We start from the raw sequence: 26,615 nt of genomic DNA, 5'->3' as shown, positions 1-26,615 counted from the left end.
AAGAAGATGAAAGACACATATGTGACAGATGTTAGTCACTCTGCTCGGATATCATGTTCTAAACATAATGTAAGGAATAAAATGGGTACTGAACTCTTTTCGAAGTCTGACTTCAAATCTATATTTAGGCGTTTTAAGTGACCTGTTTTTATTCAAAGGTGCTGATTGCTCAGCTGCTTCCATTGACTGTAGTAGAAATAAGAGGGTTTTTTTGTTGTTGAATCTATTTTCAAGAACACAAATTACAGTTTAGTCTCTCTGTAACTCCTAAGTAACTCCTTGCTCTAAAAAAACTCAAAAAGAATGACAAAAAATGAAATACAGCATCTCTGTTCTCTCTTACTCTCCATAAGATGCAGAAAAGGGACCATACAATAAAAAAACAGTAACTACTTCTATGCAGATGAGAGATTAAACACTACTGGTTTGGATTCCAGCACATAAGTGCTATTGAGATCATGAAGGCAAAAGACAAACGGAGAGGATGAGACACTTGAACAGCTGCCTGTAGTGCAACAAGTTTTTAAATTTATGAGCGGCTGTGTAAGTCTGTGTCTGCACCCTGAGCTCACCTATTGACCTTAGTTACCCTGAACAGCCTCACCTGGTAGTACCCTCTACCCAGGACCTCTATTTAAGCTCAGGGAGGAGTCAGTTCAGGTCTTTGCCTGAGCTATGTTGTAGGTATGTCTCCGGCACTGTATTCTGGCTATACCTTACACCTATATTGTATGTAGCTTGCCTACGGTCCTGTTTCTGGCCCTGTCTTCTGGACAGACCCTGTGCCTATGTTGTGCTTTCCTGGATGGACCTGGTTCATTGCCTCAGCTTCTTTGGGACTGCTGATGTGGGCTGTTGCCAACACCTGGCCCTGCTCACTGTGCATGGATGCTGTGGGACTGTGCCCCATTGCTGAGGGCACTGCTTGGACTGGGATGACCCTCAGCTGCTGGTTTGTCCACCCTCACGGAGCAGCCCTGCTCTTGCTTCTCCCCTAAAGATCTGGTCACCTTGCTGAACGATCGGCAAATGAACAAAGCAAGATCTACAGCAGGCAGGTCAGTTTGTATGATTCAGAAGTTGATGCATGATGTACTGTAAACACACAGAAGACTTATATGCTGCGTTACCTGTGTGTATTGACCCTGAACAGTGATTGTAGTTATCATTAAAGTTGTTCCTTATACAGCGGAGGAAAGCGTGTGTTGTGGGCAATGCTTCTGAGTTGGGCAGATGGTGCCTTTGCAGGATATCGTCTGTCACTGACTGCGTCCTCTGTGGCAATACAAGCAGTTAAGAATTTTTTTTTTCTGTGGGTATGAATAAAAATAGTGCTGTTTACAGGGGTGCAGTACTTCTGCAGGAGGCAGTCTGCAGTGCTTGCTGCATGCCGGCTGAAACGAATCGCTCTGCTTGCAGACTGGAGCTAGATCAGGGGTGGCTGGCAAAGTCCCACCTCAAAGAGTCCCTCTTGCTCCTAGAGGCCTCTTTACAGGGAGGGGAACCGGAAACTTGAGTAAATATTACAAAAACCGCACAAAGTAACGACAGGTACGGTTAGTTGGATAAAGATTAGGACGATGGTAGCTCCAGTTTCCCAGAGGACCTGGAGATGAGTGTGGTGAGTGGGAGACAGCAGCCTCCGAGCTGGGCTTCGCCTCAGAATGCCCCGCTCCCCTCAGTGAGGGGCGCGAGGGTCGCGCCTCGCCCGCCCGCCCCCTCAGTCCCGCCGCCCCCTCAGTCCCGCCGCCCCCTCAGTCCCGCCGCTCGGCCCCCTCGAGCGCCGCCGGGCGCCACCGCCTCCCCCCCGCGCAGGCGCGCGCCCGCGGGGGGCATGCGCAGTGGGGCGGCAGGAACCGAAACTCCGCGGCGTTCCCGCGCCGGCTTGCGGGGGCGGGGCGCGGCGGCGCGGTGCGTGGCGGGCGGTGGCTCCCCCGCGGGGGGGGGGGGCGGGGGGGGCGGGGCCGTAGCTCGCGAGCGGGGCCATTTCAGCGCGCGGCACCGGCGGCCAGGCCGGGATGCGCGCAGCATCCCGCGGCCGCCTGCCCCCCTCGCCTGCCCGCGGGGTTGGGGCGCTGACTCGCCCCTTCCCCTTCTCTCCCGCCGCTCGCCGCCTCCGCCGCCGGCAGCGCCATGGCGGCCCCCAGCAGCATCGTGCCCGTCATGGCGAGTAAAACCAAGACCAAGAAAAAGCACTTCGTGGCGCAAAAAGTGAAGTTGTTCCGGGCTAGCGACCCGCTTCTCAGCGTCCTCATGTGGGGGGTCAACCACTCGGTAAGCGCCGCGGCTCGGCCCGCCGACTGCCCCACCGGGGCATCGCCCCCCGGCAGCTGGCGGGCGGGGGGGGCGGTGCGGGGCCGGCTGCACGGGGACGGGCGGGACCGGGGGAGGCACGTGCTGCCGGGAGCCGCCCGCCGGCTGTCGCCCTCCGCCCCGGCGGGGGGGGGGCCGGCGCGCGTTACCGAGCGCGGTGGGTGCGGGCGGGGGGCGCCGGGGGAGGCTGCCCGGGAGGCGCGGGACTGGCCCCGGCCGCGGGGTGCCTGCGGTAGCCGGTGTCCTACCGGTCGGTTCCGCTCGTTAAGCAGCGTACGGGTGGCGCCCGTGAAAGGGCAGTGCTGCCGGCGGAGCCTGAGCCGCTCCGCTCCCGCCGCTGCGGGCGGGCGTTGCATAAATGTACTGCGGTTTAAAAAAAATAAAAATACCCGGTTATTAGCCCTTGACTGGGGAAGTTTTTACCGTCGTCCGCGCAGTTTGCTTAAGCAAGTGTCTCTTGACGGTTTTGTGCGCCTGGGGGAGGGGAGGAGGGCCGGTTTCTGATGTGGTAAAGCAGCAGAATTGCAACATTTGCGGAGTGCTATATCACCCTGCGGATGATGGGCTGCTGTGCCTTCGGCAGAGCCTCCGTGCCGGGTGCTGTAACGTTGAACTGCTGGGTAAAGATGTCACATGGTTTGAGCATTATAAGGCTCAAGTCGCAGCTTTACATCTTTAAATAGCTACCGTGGCGGGTTAAAAGTGTAGAGCCCAAAGATCACAAAAAAAAAAAATAAAAGGCAGGTGTCAGGGCAGTTAAGCTAAAAACTTGCTCTCTTGGTGGTGCGAAGTCCATTTGTCCAAATGCTGGGTTGCTGTGGGCTACTTCTTGTTGCTGCATAAGAGCTTGTGAGAATAACTGTCAGTGTGCACTCTGAGATTCCAAATTTTGTAGCAGCTATGTGAAACAGGCAAAGCAGTCAGTGGTATTAACTCGGTATTAATTCTGTTGCCTACGCATCCAAGTCCTGTGAGGTTTTTCTCCTTTGTGTATGGTTTGGCAGCTTTTGCCCGAAGCCTGGAGGCCGAGCGCTGTTAGGTGTGTCAGACAGCACAGTGCCTGAAGCCGTGGTCTGGGGGACATGCTGGATGGACCAACACGGCATGGATGGTAGAGGAGAAGCTCCAGTGAGGTTGAATAGCCTGTTTCAGATAGCCCTGTGAGTCGGTAGGAAATGGTGACAAAGGATTTCAGGTTTTCTGTAGGTCAGCTGTAAGCATTGGCAAACTGATAAGAAGAAAGATACTTATCTACAAAGTGAAAAGATCTGTAAATGTGGAAGTGCACGACATGCTGTTTGCCAGAATTGGGCTTAAATACACGAGTTTCTTTTGCTCCTTTAGTGGCTAGTGTTGTTCATAGAAAAATTCCCAAACAGGCCTCTCTAATGAAAGCAAGCTGATAATTACAGGGTGAGACTTCTGCTATCTGTGGCCTCCCTGGGGAGAGAGAGATCATCTCTGACGAGAACAGAGGTCTTCCTGTTGCAGTAGCTTGTTGCTACATGTGTTCATACTGGAAATGCCGCTACTTTCAGAGGAAAGACCTTTCCAGTATAAAGAATAACAAATTAAATAGTGACAAACACAACACGGTGCATGATTCCTACGATCATGTACTGTGGCATACGTAGCTGTTCCCATTAGAAATAAAGAAGCATACTGGTTCATACACAGAAAATTAAAAACTGTAAACTAAAATCCTTTCGTTGGGGGGACTCAAAGGGCAAGCTCAGTAATACAGTAGGCTCGGAGATGGCGGCTTCATGTTAATATGAAGGTGATGGTTGTAGGCATGAAGTATCCACTGTGTGTTCTGCAGATATTATTCCATTTCTTTACTCTGCTGCAAGGTGTAATTATGAGTAATGCTTTGGGCCCCATGGAAGCAAAGTCCTTCTGAATGGGGGGGGGGAGCTAATTTGAGGTGTCCAAGTCTAAAGCTGTTGTCTTAGCCAAGAAGGCAGTGTTGGAGTGTTGCAGGCTCCTCTCTTAGGTGCTTACCCTGTCAGTTTGTAATGCTTGATGTGGCACTGCCCAGCAAATGAAACTTAAGTATTTGGTGTGGTTGGACTCTGTTACCACAAATAAGAATTTCTCATGGGAGAAACACAAGCTATGTGCATGGATTCATTAAAAACAGGAATTAAGGACCCTTAGGTTTCTTAGCAGAATAAACAGAAATCCATAAGCAAAGGTTAGCCTAGGAAATAAACACAGATCATAGTTTGTGATGATAGTAACTAAATAAACTTAGAACATAGTAGTCATGTGAAAAATCATATTTAAGGCCACTTCAAGTGTGGTGTATATCAATTACCGAGACAATAGCAGTCTGACTCTTACTGTCTTGGGGAATAAGTATTGGAATGGTGAAGCTGAGATGTAGTTCCCTCATTGCTGCATCCTGTCAGAATATACTGGATGGACAGACTTGGTGAAGGTAAAAGGGGAAAAGCAGATTTTGCTGCAGGCTTTTTAGCTTTCTGATCTCGGGGCCAAAATATTGCTATACTTGATAGTTGTGTTTTGGAGGATTTTGAGATTTTTAAATTGAATATGTGAAGAAGCTCCATCTAAGGGAACAGTACTTGTAACATTTTCCTTAACTCCTCTGTCTGAGGAGGAAACATGACTCTCTGAAGGGGAGATCTTGAGCATTGGTGTCACAAAGCAGAGGCCTTATGGCAAAGGTGTAAATTCTTAATGGGGGAAAAAGACCTGCAGGGAAGTGTCTGTAACCCAGGGTTCTTATAAATTACCTTTCCTGTCCAAGAAACTGTAAGCAAATTGCTTTGGTGGTTTCAGCTGTTGTTTAGGTAGAAGTAGAGATACCTAATGCAAAGTCCTGCTTGGTAGTGCAGTCAAATTCAGTAATAACTTAGAAGGGCATGTGAGGGGAAAACACGTAAACTTCACATGAAGTAATCCTAGTGCTATCCCCAGTGAAAGGGAAAGCAACCATGTCCCATCTTGTAGATGAGATTTTAATACTGATGACTTGCAGCAGCAAAGACTAACTGTCAGTGCACTTGGATCTTGCAGGCATATGCATCATTAGAAGTTGATCTTATCTCAGTATTTTGCCCTGTGTCAAAGATAATCTGGCTGTGCTACTGAAACAAATACATAAACTCAGTGGTTGGTGTGACTTAAAGCTATATTTGTAGCTAGTTAACATAACTGTAATAATATTTCATTTACAACTGATATGGTAAATAATATCCTTACTCTTGCCTCCATATTGTCACTGCTACTACACTTCCAATAACTGTGGGAAGGAGGAGAGGGAAGAAAGGTGGTGTGAAACTTTGCCTAATGCTTTTGGAAGTAATTCTTTCCTCCTTGTTCTCTGTGCCAAAAATGAAAATCAAAGGTTCTGTGTTTCCTGTAGCCTATGATGATAGTCCTAGGCACAATGAATGGTGAGTCTGCTCTTGATTGTGTTGGTTGCCTGCTTCTGATAAAAGCTTGTTAGGAAAGCTTGGGAATTTGTAGGGAGCTAGGCTTGGGTCCTTCAAAACATAGCACTCCCAAAGATGGAAGAAAATTAATAGAAGTGGGCTTTTTATAACTAATTTTGAGCTAAAGACTGCTGGGGATGTTGCCTACTCTGTCAACCATTAAGTTAAATATATTTAGCAGAAGAGAATGAATGCCTAATGAACTTATTGAGCATACTGTACAAGTTAAAAAAGAAAAAGCAACGAAAACCAAACACACACATATCCATTCCCCCCCCCCCCCCCCCCCCCCCCAGTCCCTGGAATCTGTAATCACCATCTGTTTCTTGGATGATTACAAGCTGATCTAAAAATTTAGTAGTGCCTGACTTGTCAGTGGCACTTGCTGCCTAATAAGCAAGTGGAACAATAAGAATATGTGGATTAAATAACTCCGCCCCCCCCCCCCCAGCATATTGCAGAATATGTCAGAAACTGTGTACTTTGGGTGAAGAACTCAACAGATAATAAACTCAGTGACCTCCTTCAACTGCTCACATGAAGTACTGTGAACCTGGTGCTACTGTTGCACCCTCATCTTTAATCTGGTTTGATCTTTTTAACAAAAGTGGAACACCACCAGGACAGAATAATATAAGGAGCAAGAGCTGTGGTACTCTTCTATACACCAGTGTAACTCCTGGATTCATTTACCATTACAGTTAGAAGTGGGGAGGGAAAAAAAAGTGACAAGTAAATGAATCTTTCCTCCTCATAATGCTAGGATATATGTGGTCACATTAGGAAAGCTTCTGTATCTCTACAGAAAGCAAAATGTCAGTTTTCAGTTTGAGTTTTTTTCTTAGCTACCATACTTGTCTTTCCTGTTACAAACTTTTATCCAGGCAAATACACAAATATCTCACTTACTGGTGCTTGAACATGGCACTGGAGAGCTTGTTAGGTAAATGTGTACCCTCTCAGTTGGTGCTGTAAATAAAGTTTCTTAGTACTGAGTTACCTAGCAGCTCTCCTAAGAACTTCTAATCCTGAAACATTGTACATCTAGGAGAATGACACTGAAACAGCTTATTCAGTAGATCATTAGAAGGATGAAGCCTAAAATAATCAAAAGCTATGTTATGCCCTCTGGAATAAAATTACTGACTTGTGTTTATGGTCAGTTACCTTTTTTTTTTTGGGGGGGGGGGGTGGGTGGCTGGCAGGGAACCCATAGCACTTACTACTAGCAACATATCTTCATAAATTATGGGAGTTGATAGTTTCTGGGTCCATATTTTTAATATACTCTTAAATGATGATGAGACTAGTGACACCTGAGGGTATGGAACTAAATGTTGACTCATGTCATTGGCTGTCAGCACAACAGGTTGGTTGGAAACTGTCTCAAGGTTGGGAGGGCTACTCATCACTTGTATTGTCAACTGTGTTGCTAGTATTTGTATTTAATGTGGTATATTGCTACTGCAGTTGTGCTCTTAAGTGGCTTTTCAAAATGACTGAGACAAAGTAGAACTGAAGTTAGTGATTTTAAAGTTAACCTGAGATTTGTAACAGTGAGCTTGGAAAAAACAAACTTACCGTTCAGTGGAGGTGGTGGTAGACTAGATGGGAGAAGGCTCTTTCTAAGAAGCAGGAAGAAACAACACATTAAAAAGCATTGATTACAGTAGAGCAGATAATAAAGCAATTAAAACTATTTTAAAATAGTCAGCTGGGCACTCAGCCCAGATGTTTGTATATAGAAGGAAGTAGAACAGGAAGAGCTATTTATTGATAACGTGGTTCTTTTTTGGGTGTCAAGCTCTGTGTACTGCAGAAATTAATTTGATACTGCTTTTGCAACTGAGTGGAAGGACTAGTAAAAATACAAATAGTAAATATTTATTATGGTTAGGTTAAAGGTAGTAAATATTCCTGCCCGAAGTACAAATGAGAGTGGTATTTCATGTCCTTGTCAGAACTATTGAAAAGGACGCATACAATAGCTTCTATTAGGGATGAGAAGGGAAGAAGAGTTAATCAAAAGAGCTCCGGCTGCAGTTTCAGAGCTACTGTCTCTAGTTTCTTGTCCTCTGCAAGGTAAGGTGCTGCACAGGCTAGGGTGTGCGGGGGTTTTGTGTTTTTGGCTTTTTTTTTGTTCGTAGGATTTTGAAACAATTTCATTAACCACAGTGGGGAGGGCTGGACAATTTTCAGTGAAGCAAACAGGCAGCACAAATTTGTTTTGCTGACTCAACTTAGTCATCTTTTTTGAGTATCCTGCACCAGATGTCTTAAGAAAGTCTGTGGGGGATTATTTTTGAATTCCTTGCTCATTAAAGCAGACACTTGCAGTATGCCCATTGGCCAGAGCCTGGTAGATGTTTATTTTCCTTCTGTAGTTTCAGGGTGACAAACTTTGTTTAATGTAACTGACTCACTCAGCCCATTATGCAGCTCCTGCTGTACAGTCCTGTTTTCTGCTCTTCCTTGAAAACACCTTGTGCTGTAGGGTTCCATAGGCTAGCTGTACCTTATACAAATTTAGATTAAGGTGAAACTACTTATTATTTACGGATCTTCAGTGTAATCTTGGCAGAGCTAAGCATCCAGAGCTGCAGTCATGTTGGCTTGCAGATATCTTGACTTGTTAAAAAGTTAGTAATATTTGTTGTTGAACTATGAGGTTTTAAAGGCTTGAAAGAAGTACACATTCATCTTCACTTTCTCCTGACTTAAGTGATTGACTGCTGCTGTGAGTAATGGACTCTAGTTTGAATTCATTATCTTATGTTTACCCCAAGACCTGTTCTATGGTTTTCCACTTCTTGAACTTGAGCTTACTATTTAGATGTCTAACAAAAGTCCTGATTTCTTTTCCTCATTTTCACTGTTGGTAAAGCACATGTTTGGACTTAGCAAAATAGCTGAAGCAATGAATTCAGCTGAGCAGAAATTTCTGCCTCGGCTATGGGATGGATGGTAGTGACAAACCTTGTTAGTTTTCACAGTCTGCATCCTGGTACACAGTGAAATGGGTTAGCTTTGAATTGTTGAGATGGTAACTTCTTGCATGTGATTTGCTATGTGAGCATCTGTCTTGTGATCTTCCTATAGAGCCTGGGCTGTTCTGTAATAAGTTAATTAGTTTTGTGTTGAGAGATTGCTTAAGAAGTGTGTTGTGAAAATTGTTTGAAGTAGCTGAATGCTGTAGTGATGGATGTCACAAACTCAAAAGAAAACATTAGCTTTATCTTCAAAGAGCAGGGTTGAATAGTTAGCAGTAGAAACGCTTAATAGCCATATACCTTTTAGAGTACTAATTTTTCATCAGACTTGGTGAATGACTACCTTGTGTACTGATGCAAGGCAATTAGTCTAATCCAGCTCTTCTGTGTGCATTGTAAGTTCCCAAGGCAACCTAAATATTCTTAACACAGCTGTGAGCATATGCATGGTCCTTTTAGATTGTAAGACAAAACTGGGGAAAAAAAATAATCACATTCCCTTATGGGGTATTTTTAGAAAGCCTGTAGCTCCTTGGTGAAGCTGAGATGTACAGAACCACCTTAGAGCTGCTTGAGCTAACTGGTTTAATCTTTCATTTTCTCCAGTCTCCCTCTTGACGTTTCAGTCACATGCTGTCTCGCATCTCACAACTCTTCTATTCTTGTGTTTGCATCTTATCAATGAAGTCTCTGCCACTCCAGTCTTCCTGGCTAACATGTTCAGCCCTATCTGTTTTCCTTATCAGACGTTACCCAGCTCCAAAGTAATAATCCAGCAAAAATAATATGTTTTGAGGATAGACCATAATTCACTGAAGTTGATTGTCCATGCAAGCAGCTGTGCCAGCACAAAGAGCATGGAGTTGTTGCAAAAGTGGAAAAGATGGGGCAAAATAACTTGTTGTAAGGAAGTGACAGTTTAAGGTAGCATAATAGTCAAACCACAGCCTTTGTAATGTGGAAGCCAGCTAAAGCTGGGTCTGCTGGACTTGTTTCCGCTCTTTTTCTCTGGCACTGATCGAATCCCGTGGCAAGATCATTTGGGGGAGCTATGCTAGAGGAAAAACCAATGCAGAAGAGTGAAGAGGGTAAGGTTTTTTATATCGCAACAGTCCATATCTACAAGTGTCAGTCCCAACTTAAAAGAGAAGCTGCAAACACACTGCAGGGAGAATGGAGGGAAGAGACTGATGTATGTGTACTTATGGTGAGTTTTCATAATTGCTTAGGACAGTCGGAGGGACTCCGATAGCTCCAGTGTATAGTCTTTGACTGACCAGTGATCTCCTACCTACAGCTTAATTTCATATTTGGTAGCCTGAAGTAATATTGTTGCCCACAGTAAAAAAGAAAAAACCAAACAAAAACTAAAACTCCCAAAACACTGGAGTAGGGAACTCGTACTGTGGATTCTGCACTTTTAACATGGAGACCTTTCTCAACTATTTAAGTCATGTATTTTTTTATAGACAGTTCTCTTCTGTACACATTTATTTCAGGTTGTCTCTTCAGTCTTGGTCTTTAGAACATGCTGAACCATCTAACCTCATAATTTGCCTGTCCATGTAGAGTGTAAATGTCTTGAGAAAAGCTTTAATGTCCTCCTAGGGGCTGAAAGTTTTGAAGTTGCTTTTAGAGGTAAACGTCAACATTTGGAAGACCTTCTAAACAATAGCAGTTCTTGAAAATCCTACCTTAAATGTTCTCTTGTAGGCTGTCAAACATGTGGCTGTAGCAGTCACTGCCTTTTTGGGGATTTTTTTTTGGAGGGAGAGGGGAAAATACCCAACTTGGTTAGCCAAAAACCAGGCAAAAGAAAGTAGTTTAACTATTTTATTATACTATACTGAACCGAACCTGAGCAATATCTGACTAGCTTATTGTGCAAAGCCTCAATAATCATGTTATTAAACTAATAGTTCTGCTTTAATACCCTTCATGTCTAGCATGTCCTGTTGCAAAGTAGACTTAAAGCTGTTTTCCAGAGTTTAGTTCTGCTTTGATCGTGTTGCCCAGTGTTTTGTAGATGTTTTCTAGATCACTTTAAGTACCAAAACCATTTTTTAGTACATCAGGTTCTGATGTTGTGGTGTTGCTGGTTGTGTTTGTTTCTTCACTGTACTTGTTTTTTCTCTCAGCCATGCATGTTGTTTGTAGTTAGAAACTATTTATTGGTGGTGCGGTGTGTCCCTCATCATGGGTTGGGTTCTGGATGATTATGACAGAAAACTTTCTAGAGGAGCTCAGAGAGAAGTACTCTTTAAGTATGTAGATGTCAGGGCCTTTACAGTGTGCAAATCTGGTGTATTATGGTTGCCTGGCGCTGGGCAAAAATCAGAAGACTGACATAACATAAGCAAGGTTGCTCATCTCTGTGAGCTTTCTGCTCCAGTATTTCTGACTTTTTGTGTTTTAATCTGAATCTAAAGCTAGTTTTGGGAGACCGAACTGCAAAATAACTGCTTTCTCAATTCTTGATAAGTGAGGAATGGGATATCTATTTTTAGTTTTAGTTTAGAATCATAACTTCAAAACCTAATGCTGCTTTTTTTAATAAAGACCTAATGGTAGATAAGGTTACTTTTGGCTTCTATGTAATTCTGAGAACAGTGGTGCAAACACTTGCATTAAGGGTAGCCATTCTAAAATGTGTGCCTCCGATATCCCTTTTTGGTGAAGTATTGCATGATTTTCTTTTGCAAATAATGTAAACAGTCACTAAAATGTTGTTTGGGTAGGTGTCTCTTCTCTGGAGTTTGTACTTACATACTGTTCTGTTTCTAGGGGTTTTCTGTACCTTTTCCAGTCCTGAAAGAAAAGTCATGTGATCTCTTCCAGACTTTCTCAAACAGCCTATACAAAGATATACAACTCCAGTTTTAAGATGGTAGGCAAATCAACTCTCGATTCATAAAGTACGTATCTGAGACTGCTTGGTCCAAGTAGTGATAATATTTAGAGGCTTATACTTGAAATAATTTTATTTTTACAGTAAGTCCTTAAAGAGGAAGTACTTATCAACACATTCTCAGTTGGCTATTCAAAAGAGCTGGTTGTCTTTCTGGGAAAGATAGTCTCAAAACAAGCTGACTTCACTGGAAAAGCCCGTACCCGACCTCCTCCTCAGTCACTGCAAACTTGTGGTTGGAGGACTCGGAAATCACTTGCTAGAACTGAAATGTAGCGTCAGATGCTTGGTGAGGTGCTGCAGCTCAGCACCACCCTCTTGTGCAGCATCTTGGGGCTGATGCAAACTAGGATTTCCAGGTTGTTCCCCATCCCCTGCCCTGGTGATAGTAAGGTTAGCAGAGGAGGATCGAAGAGAAAATTTCTGGTATATTTATTCTTTTAGGTGTTGGGCAGAATTGTCAGATTAGTGAATTCAGTCTGACTCATGATTCGCTTGCAATCTGTGATGTGTAAACCAGCCTTCTCCTTTGCTTGCACAGTGGACAGGACCAAATAAACAAGAGGAGCTTTCTGGATATTCCCCAGGCCCACAGAAAAGCGGTAAAACTAATTTAAAAAAACAATCTTAGTGCTTGTTAACAAACACGTGTACCTGCCTGCAGGCAAGAAGTGCTACAGCCAGTTTTCAGAACCTCTTGCCCATTTCTGTGGATGCAGGGAGTTCCTGATATAGCAGTTTCTCCAGCTGTTATTTTGGGCTTCAGCTGATTGAACAATACTGCTTTCTCTTTCCTACCTACCGCTGCAGGCAGTTGTAGCTGGTTATTTCATTTGAGTGAGCAACATCCTTTGGGCTATGTTGGCTCAGGGATGTTAATAGGGTTCAGAAGTCCCTGGGCTCACAGAATCCTGCACTCCTTGTCCCTCCTGAGCTCATTGTGTTGCAGTACATCAAAGAAACAGCGTTGAAATCTTGAGCATCTTGAATCTTGCAGTGCTCTATGCCCCTTTATTGGTAGGAGCAGAGTGGATTTTTTTCCTTTTCCATCACATCTCCCAGTACCACTTCTAAAGTGGTGGGGTTTTTCCCCCACATAGAGCAATTACTGTCATTAGTAGTGGTGGTTTTAGTTCACTTTTCAAGCTAATTAGTCTTCAGTCATTATATTTATATTTGCTGAATCTTTCAGAGAAGGTATATTACAAGTTTCTTCCTGGAAGGTGTCATTTAGTAGATCTTTTTTTAATATTCCTATCTTGTTGAGGGAATCTCCCAGACTTTCATGTTTAAGTCATCGACTTTTTCATTTTTCCTTTGACTTCCTAAGGCTCGCTGATTGAACATGAGTCGCTTCACAGTTAAAGGCTGTGTGACTAAGACTTTACTAGAAGTGCCTGGAAGTCGTTGTTCCTCCTGCATGATGTGTAGATCACCTGAAAGATGAAGGTCCCTTGAGCTGTGAACGATGATGACTTTTACAGTGGGCTGGTTCTTGCTAACTAACCGGGAGTGCTGTGCCTCAGGTTGTCTTGGCACCATTATAAATGCCCTTCAAAATGCAGACTTTTCCTGAAAAGCCGTGTTTCTAACCATTTTACAGTAAAATGTATGTAATGATGAGTAGTTTGGAGGGTGTCTTTGTGTAGCTGAAGTGCCTAAGCCATCCTTATGTTACTTGGCCTGTAAAAATGCTTGCTTATCTTCGTGTCTTGAGAGTTATTAGGAGCAGGAAGACATTCCTCTTGTTTGGCTTTGTCACAGGATATTGTACTATTCTTGTGGCAGCGCAATGCTGAACAAAAGTTGGGAAACTAAGTTTAATTAAGAACAGAGGGACTTGGGTATTGAAATATGGCTAGCTGGCAGACTGTAATTCAGTCATTTAAGCAGCTGTTGCTATGTGTGTGTTTACCTCAGTAGCAAGGCTAAAAGTAATTTTAAAGCTACTTTCTTAGTTTAAGGGAGTTGTCTACAAAGTGGAATTAAAATGTGACAATTTAAATCAATGTGTTACTTTCTGTAGTTGAGTTGGTGGAGGGGCGTAGACATCCTTGTACTCAGCTGGTGGGAGGTAACACTTGATAAGCAAACCCAAAAGGAACCTAGATCATTGGTGTCTTGCTGATAGACTTTTGATATATATGTAGCCTGTTCCTTGGGGGGGGTCTGTGTGTGTTCTGTGAACATTGGGCTTAGGGGTCAAAGGCTTTGAAAAGAGTTAACTAATTGGGGAGACTAGTGCATTTCTGACATGGCAGGCACTGCTTATGTTCAAAAAACAAAAAAACCCCTAGGCCCTTTGTTAAAGGAAAAACATAGATTTGGTTGTGTAGAGTTCTCAAGACAGGTATTTTTAGTGTAAAGGCTTCCCTGCTTTTCTTCACCCACTACTGAAAATGGACTCAAATGATGGTGCAAGCTGGCAGGGATCACTTGGATGGTGAAACTTACGTCTTTAAGTAGGTGGAAGAAACCAGAGGTTTGAGGTAGGTAGTGTAAGGCATGATTCTTGAGCTACATGTTCTCCACTACTTACCATTGCTTTTCTAAGCTAACAAGTTTGAGCTCAGAATTGATTTGTCAGGGTCCTGCTTGCTAATGTTTTGTGCCATTTCCCCCTTGTTTGATAGACTAAGGAGTTGAACCCTATAATAAGTTTTTAACAGAAGTTACTGTTGTGTGTCATCTCCCCTGCCACGCAGTTCCACTGAGGGGTAAAAATACTCAGTTTTTTGGATAATACGGCATGTATCTGAAGCTTTGCTCCATGATTCTGGTGCACCCCATTTTTTCCATAACACACTGCAATATGGGTTAATAGTAGCTGTCTGGATTGTCATGGTTTTTTCCCCTCTCCTCATGCTTAATGTGCCAAACATTTATGGTTACAACCCACAGAATTATATTTTAAAGGTACTTAGTTTATGAAAATGATCTCTTGGTTGTTGAAATGTATTTAGTCCAGGAATGCTAAACTTTGTTATAGCATTGTTGTTGATGCAGTTGTGCCATATGTAATCTCTCTACAACTTGTGCCACACATCTTAACCACTCTTTGAAAAAGATGTGTGTGTGTGACAAAACTAACTTCCAGTTAATTCTAGACAAATTTTCAGGTATATCCAATGGCTTGGAGCTTGAAGTAGGGTAGACAGAAGGGTCCAGTCCCATCTTCTGCATTTGTTGTTTGGGATTGTTTTGCTGTAATAGCTCTTCCAAACTGAGGTTTCAGAGACCATTTTTTAACAAGGCTGACAAACCAGGAATGAAAATGCTCAGACTCCTTAAACATAAACAGTGTGTGGTGAGTCACAGCACTATCGCAGCATAACTGAGGGGAGCTTGCAATTTTTTATATTTTAATTTTTTTAGAAATGACTAGTCCAAAGCTTGGTATTGTTGAATTTTACTGTATCTTTTGGGACAAAACAGCTGACTTCCTGCCTAAATAACCTATTGATTTGTGAAGTGTTTTCTAAAGCCCTGAGATCATGTGCATTTCCGTAAGTAATGCATGAAGGAAGGTGCTCTGGAGAATCTGAGGCTTCTGGTGGAGTTGGCAGGGTCTGCTGTTGACCTAGCTACCTGTTTCACAGCTCCCTCTGTGAGCAGACAGCTGTGCAGCTGCCTTGGAAAGGCACATTAAGTGGAACAGTAATATAAATACGGTCAAACAAATCCAGCCTAGAGCTGTGCTCCTAGGTTAGTCACACTGGCCCAGGTTATGGGCAGTGAAATCTGCTCTTAAAAGCACACAAGGTGACTGATCAGGTAGTTGCTTATCCTGTAGGTGTCTGAAGGTTTGGGAAGAAAACTGCCACCAAAACTTCTAATTAAACAAAAAATAGTGTAAGATTGCTTCAAAGTTGCGTTAGGCAAACATTGTTGATCATCTTTAATTATTCAGGCTGTGTCTGCAGAATAGTTTCATTGCTTTCTTGGAAATATTTTATATTTCCTGTGTGAATATAAACATCTTACACAAGTGACATTTTCCTTGTCACTTAATTCCAACACTATGAAACTGAAGGTGCTTAATCTTGTTAACTTTCCGTGGTGATTTACTAATGAACTATTTCAGTTATTTATTAGCTTTTTTTTTCCCCTTCCAAGGGGTACTTAAGGTCAGGAAGCATGAAATAACTAACCTGAAGCCAGTTATCCTGCCGTGTAATGGCTTTGCTCCTAAAGGTTTCCAGAGATCTAAAGCTGGTGTTGTACTTACTCTCTCTCTCTGAAAGAAGACCGTCTTCCAGGACAGAGGGGAATTTTGTTTGGGGGTTTACATGTTTTTTTTGGATGGAGTTATGTTTCTCTGATTTCTGGCCCAGTTGTTAAATAAAGGCATCGCTTCATCATCAGAGTAGGCAAATGTGGTGGAACAGTAGCACAACGGGGTGTCATGCCTAAAATCTCACCTTCCCGCGGGCAGTGGGAGAGCCTCTCTGCCCACAGTGTGAGCGTGGCCATGTGGTTTGCCAGGTCAGCTGCATGTCCTGCCGAAAACTAACCCTGGCTGGAGGCAGGGAGGGGGGGGCAGAGAGGACAGAGATGGGGTGCGAGTTACTCTTGTTTAAAATAATGAGTGGAATGACTTCTCCATGTGGCCACCTTAAGCACTGATAGGAGCAGTCGGTGGGCAAGGCAGAACATTGAGTTGGGCTGTGTGGTTCCTCGCTGTGGAGGGAAGGGCTGAGTCTCAGTCTAAGCCAGCAGTGAACCAGATCCTTTTCTGGGCTCTATTGGCTTCTCGCCCTGCACAGAGGCCAGTGACTTTGAAATCTGGAAAGTGTTAATTCTGGTGATGATAAAGAGGAGGAGCAATAGAAGAAAAAGTGAGATAGTCAGCTGCTCCTTGAAGTTTCTGCTGGTATAGGCTTTACCAACAGACTTACCCTAATAAGCCAGTTTATTCTTGAGCTTGTCCTCTAGCAAGACACCAAATTCTGTGTGATCAGGTCTCCTCTAATTAGCATCACCCCTCTTAAAACTTTACCTATACTGCACTTTCTATGTCACGAAAAGAAGCAGTAAAATATGAAAACTCTGATGTTGCCAGTTTAAATGCTAGTCCTTTAGCAGAAATGGTTTTCAGATATATTTGCAGCAAGTCCTAGCCAGCTAAAATGTAAAGGAAATGAAGATGTAGTCTCTGCATGGACTTTCGTAAAAAAAACAAAACAAAACAACTTGTAATACAGGTAGTCCATATACATGGTAACTTCTGGGGATCTTGGATGCTTCTGTTTTCTCAATGGGAGACCTTTACACCAAGTCTAAGTGTGCTGAACCTAAAAATGAATGTATTGGACTTAAACCACTGTAGTTTTCTGTCTTTAATGCTGTGTTTTTTCAGTAAGTGATAAAGTGATGCAGTTCTGCATCTTCGTCAAGACATGGGAAAATTATTCTACTTTTTTCAGTTAGTCTTCTGAGACTCTTTCCTGGCATTGTGTGAGACTGGAAAATCTTTATGGAAGAGAAATTGTATCCTTTTTCCATGCTTAGTCTCTTCCCTTCTGTTTTTGAATGTGCATCACTTAATACCTCTGTGGCTGTGTCCCTTTCCAGTCTAAGGTCTGAATCTTTCCCCTGGGAGAATTTATGCTTACTCAGAATAAAATTTGCTGGATGGATAATGCTATATTAGCTTGTTTGCATCTACTGGTCTTCAGGGAATCTGACTATATGCTCCCAGTAGGAGTCTTGGAAGGGATAACTTTAACTTATTGTTCAGTTTTAGACGTTGCTTCACTTTTACCTCCTTTCAGCAGCAGGAGCTGTTGGTCTTGGTCCTGTTCTTTCCTTCCTTTTTTCACAATCCTCAGTATTGTACCCTTGGCCAAGCTGTTTAAGTTACCAATTCAGCAAGAAAAATACCTTTTTAGGGAGAAGGAGATATTTTTAGGAAATTATGTAATTGGTTTTGTGGTGGGATCTGACAAGTACAAGAGCCAGTGCAAAAGGAATAGGCCGACATGCCTGTCAGGTTGCAGGGAGCCCCTGGACAATGAGTCTGCCTCCCATGTATGTGATGGAAGCAAGCTGTTGGGTTTAGTGTCTTGCGTCCCTTCAGCCTCATTCTTTTCAGTTTTAACTTCACTTATGTTGGGTATACTTGCAAACTGTCACAGCAGCACTACGTCTGTCTTGAGTGTGCAGGTATGATATTTACATGGCCAAAAAATGTAAGAGGATTGTACTTGAAATGAGATGCTTCTTCCCCGCCCCCGCCCCCCCCCAGCCACAGTGCACTGCTGTGTGTTTTATCTGGTACATCTAGTAGTTAACTGGTTTACTAAAAAAAACCCTTTCTGCATCTGCTGCTATCCAGCACACAGTTTTAATTTGTCTTTGTTCAGTGACATGTCTCTTCCTTGCCATTCCAATAACAGGCATGCTGCAAATTCCAGTGGTTTCTCCCCTTATGACCTATTTGTCTTTTCTATGTGGTCTTTCTGCTAGACTATGTCCCATCAGTGCAGATTGCAGCAGATCAGCAGCACTACCTGTGGTACAAGGTGAAAGGATAAGTAACTCTGATCAAGCTCTTCTCAACCGTGTCTGTGGCTTTAATAAAAGGAGGCAGAGTTCCTACCGCTTAGTCTGTGCGGGCTCTAGTATTTGTCTGATCATCCAGTAAATCAATTCAGCTTGCTAAAAGACCAGAGGCTAATCTGGCAAAAAGTCGTTGTTTTGGGCTTTTGTTCCCACTTTTGCTGGGTTCACAGGCTGAATTGACTTGCTTTCTGATCGAAGGGGTTAGTTGAGAGAGGACGAAGGGGTGAAGCTGTTCCCACTTGCCAAGTGGCAAGCCATGTAATCCAGCTCAGCTGTGAGGCAAAAGGCTGGAGGCTGCAGCCTGAGCGGATCTAACCGCTGGCTAGTGCTTGGGTTGGTGTCCGTCCACCAGCTGAGCTCAACAAAAGGCCTGTCAAATGCCAGAGGGGTAGGAGACCGTCTGGCTGGCAAGCTGGCTTAGGTGGCCACAGAGCTACAGGCAAAGATGATGAGTGAAAATAACATTATTGCTGCATTGTGCTGTGCAGCAGTAGTCTTTTGAGTTGGAAGCAGTTTTCTGACAATGAGTACTTTCACTTTCTTATGCTGCTAGGCTTTGATACATCAAACCTGATACCTGGCAGTGCTCACACACTGACATGCTTTCAAGACCAGATTCTAGGCTATGCAGGAGTTATGATGCATCTACTTTGTGCAAATATTCTAGCTTTTGTTTTCTTCAACAAACAATATTTGTGTGTGCTTGAGGAGTCTTCAGAGTTGAGTTGACTCCACATAGGACATACGCATCAAATATTTCCATAGTATTCTGGACCTGCTGTTGAACCACTGGTGTGGTTTTGGGTTTTTTTCTGGTTCCCTTTCTACCACTGTTTCTGCAAGAGTTGTTTCAGTCACTACTATCTACCTCTTTTTTTTTTTTTTTTCATAACCTGGTTGCTCTCTGATACCTTAAATCAATAAAACACTATCATATGAAGGTCTTCAGAGACAATTGTGACTGCATACATGTGCAGATGTTCTTGGGAGAGATGTTATGCTCCTTAGCTTTCTTGGTATGTGGCTGAACTAGCTTATCACATTTTGATGTTGTATCATAAGACCTTTAGCTATTGTGATTGGTTTTAACACTTCCTCCTCCTTTCAGCACTTTCTGCACAATGCTGTTGAGAGCTGTGTATTAGTGCATGTCATGACTGAGCAGTAGACTTGAATGAGGTTTTTGGACAAGAATTTTGGTGCTTGGCTCCAGCATACTTGTAGATAGCATTGGTAGATGCTTGAGAACTTTCATTTTATCTTCATAGATTAGATTTCATACTTGAGTTCAAATCTTGGATGCTAGTTACAGTTTGTTCTCGTTAGGTATCACTGGTGCCTTGCTTTCCTGTGGTTTATTGGCAAAAGGTACCAACATACTTGAAATTTAGGTGACATGATGTCTGACTGTGTACATCTGTAAAATGCAGATATACTGGTGGCATGGTAGGCAGCTAGTTTTTACATGTGCAACAAAACAAAATGGTAAATACTATACCAGAAGTGAAGAACAGCATATTCAAATATATCCTTGTAATTTCAGGGGACTTAAAACACAATCAGGGGATTGGCAGGTGGCCAGGGGCACAGATGGCTTCTGGAACTCTTCCAGCCACTAATGGAGTGTGGATTCTGATTAAATTTAACTGTGGCCACTCAGTCTTGGTCTGCCTATTTCTGTATATGTTAAAATGTATGTTTTTCTAACTATTAATATTTCATTTAAAAATCTATTTTAATTTTCAAAAGCAGCTGTACAGTATCCTCATACGTGGATCCTTCCTATATGCTAAGCACAGTAAAGACTGAAACAACAGAGTGTAAGAGGCTGCAGTCCACTACATCACATTTTCTAGGGTTATACTAGAAAAACGTATTATTCTAAAAGCTTTAAAAATATTTCTGTGTTGGCAACCTCAGATCCTCCCAAGAAACATAGCAGCATTAGTTATATAAAGTCTGTTATATTGTTGATGTAATTAACTGCTTAAATAAAATCTAATGTAGCAGAATTGTGGTGTGGTAGATGGGGCTTTTGACAAGACTTCAGACTTGTAGTTTGGACACAAGCCTGCTGGCTCAGTTGTCTGCTCATCCATTTTACTACAGCTGAAATAGTTACAAAGAAGTGGAATGATAGGGCAGTCCCTCGTCCTTTGAGGTACGTCAGTGAAGGGAGGAACACGCTAAAGCAAGGTGGTAGGATGAGGTTATTTTAATTTAATTTGGATGTGATGGGGAATTTCTCAAACTTCAGACCCCAGAGAATAAATACCTAAGAATTACTAGGCTAATGTCAAACACAGGTTTAGTTCTGCAAGTGCATTCCTGTTAAAATAGTTACAAATGCTTTTTACTTCGATACCACTAGCCTAGGAGAAGGGGAAAGATTACTGTGGCATTTGTATGAGTGCTGGTATGATCCTGCGGAGTAGGTGGCTATATATTGGATTAGTTCAGCTCTCTATGTAGCAGTACATTAGGATTTTTTTTTTTTTTTTGCATTAAAGGTTTGTCAGGTCAAAGAGTCAATCTAATTGAATTCAGGAGTAATACTTTCTCTGGAAAATATCTTAAAACAATTGATGCGAAAACATAACTGCATAAGGGTCCATAAAAAAATAATGGCTATTCCTTGGTAAGTTTCTTGTAAAGAATTGTTGATGAGAAGCCTTCAAATAAGGCTATTATCTGTAAGAGAAATAGAAGTCACCCATCCAAATGATATGAGAAACTCTAGGTTCTTGCTTAGGTGGTTTTTGTTCCCAATTATTAATATATCATTTTACAATACAGTGACATAACTGCAGTGATGTTGTATAGGTAGGTTTTACTGTCTTTGAACTGCCCTTGTCATTCCTTCAATATTGTTAAATTCTGTAATAAAATTTGCAGTGTCTTAGTGTGTTATTACATATGCTGTGTTATTATAGAGGTCTGTGAATTTTAAGTAATGACTTTTTATTTATGGAAAAAATGATGGATCTGATTCATTGTTGTATCTCCCTCTCCAGTCTTACTTTTGGTCCTTGCACTGGTTAGCTTCCAGATTGTTGGAAGCGAACAGGAAGAAGTCTATTTGTGTAGCAAGGCTTCTGAGTTCCTGCTAAACTTCATGGTGCTTCTGATGTGACTTACCCCGTTATATCTTTAAGCAAGACTCCTGTGTCTTTGCTACACTTTTTTATGCTGAAGAGGTGAACCAAGACTGTATATTGAAGGGAGGCTGTTGTGTGCAGAGTAAGACCTTGACTCTTTCAGAAATGGTAATGTGTATTATGCAGAGGAGCTAGAAAAATTATATGAGACTAAGGGAATTAAAACTAAAGCTAAAGCTAGGGGAGGTAAAACTAGGAAGCTATGTTCTGTCCCTCGCTGAAAAAATGTAAGGTTAAGGGACTTGTTAGTTATCATGATGTGGTGAGCATTAGATAAATTTATTTCAGTGTGTTTTAAAGTCAATGTTCTACTTCTAGTCTGAAGAAATATTGAATACTTGGAAGTCAAGTGTGAATGTCAGCTGGATGTTAAATATGCCAAGTACTAAAACCTTATTTTAAACACTGAAGTTTTTTTTTTTGGGGGTGGGGTGGGAGTAAAGAAATAAAAATTTTATTTTTAGTTAATTTATTAATAATTAATTCTGAACCTTTATTGTTTTGTGGGTAAAACAAAGTCCTGCCTTCACATTCTAGAACTACAAGGTAACCTGTTTTGAAATGCATTAGCCTCATTCTAAGCACCATTATTCTAGAAGCTGATGAGAGAACAAATTCTAAAGCTAATGCAAATTTAATGTTGTGGTGTAAATTAGAGAGATTCATATGTCTCTTGTATAAGTAGTGACACAGTCTGCAGCCTTAGGTACATGTTAGTGGTGGACTTGGCAGTGTTAGGTTAACAGGTAGACTCCATGATTTTAAAGGTTTTTTCCAACCTGAATGCTTCTGTGATTCTAAATGGTTTAATGTCTGTAGCATGCTTGTGTGGATTGTGCTATTCCTACTCAAAATTCTATAAACTTCAACATAAATGCAACAAATAAGTGTCTGTATGTTTTCCTATACTTACAGAAGTAAGTTCTGTGTCTTCCTTCTGTTTGGGAAGATAGGAAGGGAGGGACCCTTTAAAAAGCAAACAAGTAAGAAAAAAACCCCCAACTTTAGCCACAACTTTTTTGGCTATTGCAGTTGGTTTCCTGATGCACTAAGTAATTCTTGGCCTTATGAGCATTCTGTGAGGGTTGGAGTTTCTCCTCTGTGCTGGGATCTGTAGACCTTTGACTTGTGAGAACATCAGTGTATATAGTAGTGTTGAAATAAACACTATTATGCATGTGAGTCTTCTGCTTGAGTTGAAATAGCTACTATGACCCCAGAAAAATTACTGGAAATACATTTCTCCTTGCTGTAACATGTGTGGAACATGCACTTAAAAGTAATATTTGCTTTATAAGGCATCTTAAATAAGACCTTTTATAAATAAAGAACTTTTTACAAGGACTACACTGGAAAATTAAATATTTACCTGTATTCTTCCCAGTATAGCTGTAAAGCTTTTTGCATTGTGTGAATTGTCCCATCTAGTATATAGCAGTACTCTGTATATACATGACATTTACTGCCTGTTGCTGACATTGAGTTACTCAGTGCATGTATCTGACCAAAACAAAACCATTAAGTAATTTGCATATCATAAAACAGCTTCATATTGCTTCCCTAAATTACTGATTTATGCAATATATCCACAGATAAATTTGAAGCAGAGTAATCAGTTTTAAGTGCTATTAGTAAAAATTCCTGAGGTGCATGGGGGCCTCAACTGCAAAGTTGTGTATACGGAACAATGTGTGAAAGGATCAGGTGAAAGATAAGCAGTTACTAATTCCTTTAGGAAACACTTTGGCTCACAATCTGCATCGATCTGATCTGCAAACTTAAATATGGCAAATGTCTGCTAAAAATGGTCTTAAGTCTGCTCCCTCCTGGACTTCTCATCGGTTTAAACCAAGACCTGCTTCTCTATTTTTTAGACCAGTTGTCTGCTGTTGTATGATGCTGAGACTGCAGCAGTCCCTGCTTGAGGCACGGCTAATGAGCGTGTGGCTGCACACTGAGGAGCGGTGCTGCCCTTCTGGGGTCTGCGGCACCCTGCTCAATAGTAGGAATGCCATTAGATTTATATTGGAAGGAAAATGAGATTATCATACTGGCAGGGAGGTGATCTGGGTCTCAGGAGCTGCACAGTGTTGGGCACAAGTGGTTTGACAGTAGTACTTGATTATCAGCCAGTAATTAATGTAAGCAGTTCACCTCAGCTTGAGTTGTTGTGCACTGACTGCTTCTAGTGCAAGCTGTCGGTTTAGCACTAGCTCTGGTATCTCCCTGCTGTGTTGCAGCCTCTGGCGCTCTTTTGGTTTGGTTTCTGTGATGCATGTTTTTTTGGTTTTAGGGGTTTTTTTTACACTATTGATCAGACATACCAGCTTACCAAAAAGGATGATGCAGATATTTTTCATGCCTTTACTAAAGAATTTTGAAAAGAATGGTTGTGTTCATCTGCTTTTGTCAAGTATATTCAGAAATCTTTAACTCTGTATACTAAACCTTTTCTGATTATGAAGGAACTCCTCCCAAAAGGAGGAAAGCAAGAGCTTGTCTACTCCCCCTGCCCCGACTCCCACACACTTTCCATACCTGAACCTTTGTACACAGGGATAGCTCCTTGATATATTTTGTCCCCCTCTAGGCTCTGCTTTTGCTGTGTTTCTGCTGGGGAGCCTGACTGGCATCCTCCAAAGCTGCATCTTTAACAGAGAGGAAAATAGGTAGCTTAATTACTTGCCTAGGGAGTAACCCATGGGATTAAAAGTGGAACAGGTTGTATTTTCAGTCTGTCTAGCACCACGTGTGTTTATGAACTGCTGATTTACCTGTATTCTTTTCCAGAGGAAACCTTTCCATTCCCCTACAAAGGGATTTCATTGCCCCCTCCTCCCTAAACTCCTGTATGCTCCAGATTTTGGAGTCGTCATATACTTGAAACAAAAATCCATGTTAGTGCTCCTGTATCTTATCCCACAACTGTAAATTCATCGGTATTTGAAAGCAGACATGTGTTTAGCTTATCTGCAAGAACTTTTTAAACTAAATGTGATAGCATTGAGATAATGCTGATGCTTGTAACTAATCATACCTTTGAGCACAAATGCACTGTTCTGTCCTGTCATCTCCTCTTTGAAAACATGTGCTTCCCAGATCAATAGCGTTTCTGTATAAGCGTTTTTGAAGCCTTTTAAACCTAACCTTGATTTAGCATGTGCACCATGTATGATCGATGTAAAGGCTCTGACTGTTCAAAGTGGTTCACAAGTAACTACTGCCATGCACTAGTTTCCTGTAATAGTGTTTGTAAACAAAACAAAGTGTTCTTGTTCGTGAATGGTTTTGTGTAGTTTGTCAATAATTCACATGGACCCTGTCTACAAGGATATGTCAAATTGTTTGAATCTATTGGCATTCATTGAACTACTCCATAGTCTGGTTGATAACGTTGTGGGGTCTGGGTGGGGTGTAATGTTTTAAAAATCATTTTAAAACAATGATTTGGGAATTGTTTTAAATTCACATATAAACTACTTATGTGGAAACTAGATTTATTATAGTGCTGATATCTTGCAGTGAGGGAAGGAGTTGGTGAACAAATAAAGTTCAGCTACCGCTTCCTATATAAAAACAAACAAAAAAACCCAAATAAACCAATCTGGTAGGTATTTAGGAGAGCCAAAAATCTTAACTTTATCAAATCCATGCTTCTGTGTCTTTAGATTATTTTTTTTTTTTGGTCCTCCCCTTCTTCTTGGCCTGGGGGTGGGGTGGGTGGGGAAGGGGGCAGGGATGAGATCTATTTTAAGAGTCAATGAAAGTGTCTGCTTGTGTAACACAAATACTGTGAATACAGTGGAGTGGACCAGCTGTGCTTATTACACACTTATCACACAGCATGACTCAAAAAAAAAAGACTAGTTCACATTCTTTAAAGGATGATTTAAGCCTTTCTAACCTTTTGTACATCACCGAAGTATCTGGATTCAAAGAGATGCTATTAAAAAAAGATGGGGAAAAAAAGTAACGAGGTGGCTCTTGAGACCTAAATCTCTCAAGGTGACAATGGAGTGTGGTGAAGGAGATGGAGATATAGGACATAGATATCATATCTAAAGCAGAGTGCCAGTGTGTGCCAGCTAGCAAGAAAGTTACAAAAGATCAGCAGAAAGATGGGTAGTATGAAGGAGGTGACTGGAAGCAAGACAGTTGCCTTCAAAACAAACAAATAAAAAAAATAGAAGGAATGTTCAAGTGAGTTAAATAAAAACCATGAGTTTAGTAGTCTAAATGTAGAAACACAATGAAAAGTTTGTGGCTAACAAAAGGCATCAAAAGCGATAATGTTTTCTTCCTGCAGATCATGAGGTTTCCAGACTGCCTGTAGGAATTGCTGATGGTCAGGATGTAAATGGAGCATATGTATTAGATACAGCATTTGCAGAAAAAATGTTTGTGTCCTTGTTCAGTGGGGAGGAAACTGGGGGTGTTCCCATTTCTGAACTGTTCTTTGTGAGGGACTCCTTGACTGGTAGGTCTAACCCAGTAAAGACAAGGAGAGGAGTTTGTGGAAGTAGCTAATAGTCTGTGGGAAAGTGTCAGGACAGGGTGGTATTCACTCTGGTTCTAAAAACTCAGATGAAGTAGCAGAATTGCTGATAGTGGTATGTAAATTCTTCTCTAAATCTACCATGCTACTAGGGATGTAGATAATAGCAGATGTGATGCTAAAACTTAGGTAAGGGAGACTGTGGTACTTGAAAAGGCTCTCTGAAACAGCCTTGTCTAATGTCCGAAACATTCAAATTAGTTGTGTTATTTATGCAGATACCCACTGCTTCTGTTCTTTATTGTAGTCTCTGCCTGGGAAAAGTCAATGTGACTTTTGTAAGGAAACCTGCCTTGGAACCTTGTGGAGCTGTTGGAGGGCCAGTAATCATGTGGGTAAGAGTAATTCAGGTGTATCTAATTTCTGAGGAGACTTTTAGAGGGTCAGTCACTAGCTTTAAAGTGAGATAGACATAGCGTGGGAAGTGAAGGAAGGCCTTTGTGTGGATAAGCAATTCCCTAAAAGATGAAGAACACAGGGTAGAAGCAAATGCTTGGCTGTATCAGTAGAGAAAGTCTCTTCTAGGCAGGACAAAATCCCTCAGTAATCTCCTATTTCCCTAAATTACCTGCAAGAGCCCTGGCGACCAGTAGGGAAGAAAGTTAACCGATTATATTGAATTATTTAGGGTAGTAAGGTACAACTGCAGATAGCACAGAAGAA

At 42.0% G+C, this 26,615-nt stretch overlaps 1 protein-coding gene across 1 annotated transcript in view; it reads left to right on the top strand.

Moving 5' to 3' along the window:
• Window positions 1-1,955: 1,955 nt before the first annotated feature.
• PIP4K2A (phosphatidylinositol-5-phosphate 4-kinase type 2 alpha) overlaps window positions 1,956-26,615 on the top strand; it is a 115,175-nt gene continuing 90,515 nt past the window's right edge. The window contains exon 1 of the mRNA XM_055803627.1: window positions 1,956-2,274. Within this exon, the coding sequence (XP_055659602.1) occupies window positions 2,134-2,274 (141 nt within the window). The 5' untranslated portion in view covers window positions 1,956-2,133. The remainder of the gene's footprint in view (window positions 2,275-26,615) is intronic.

This window comes from Falco peregrinus, chromosome 5 (genome assembly GCF_023634155.1).
Source record: "Falco peregrinus isolate bFalPer1 chromosome 5, bFalPer1.pri, whole genome shotgun sequence".
NCBI classification, from domain to species: Eukaryota; Metazoa; Chordata; class Aves; order Falconiformes; family Falconidae; genus Falco; species Falco peregrinus.
This window is presented reverse-complemented; position numbering and strand designations above follow the sequence as displayed.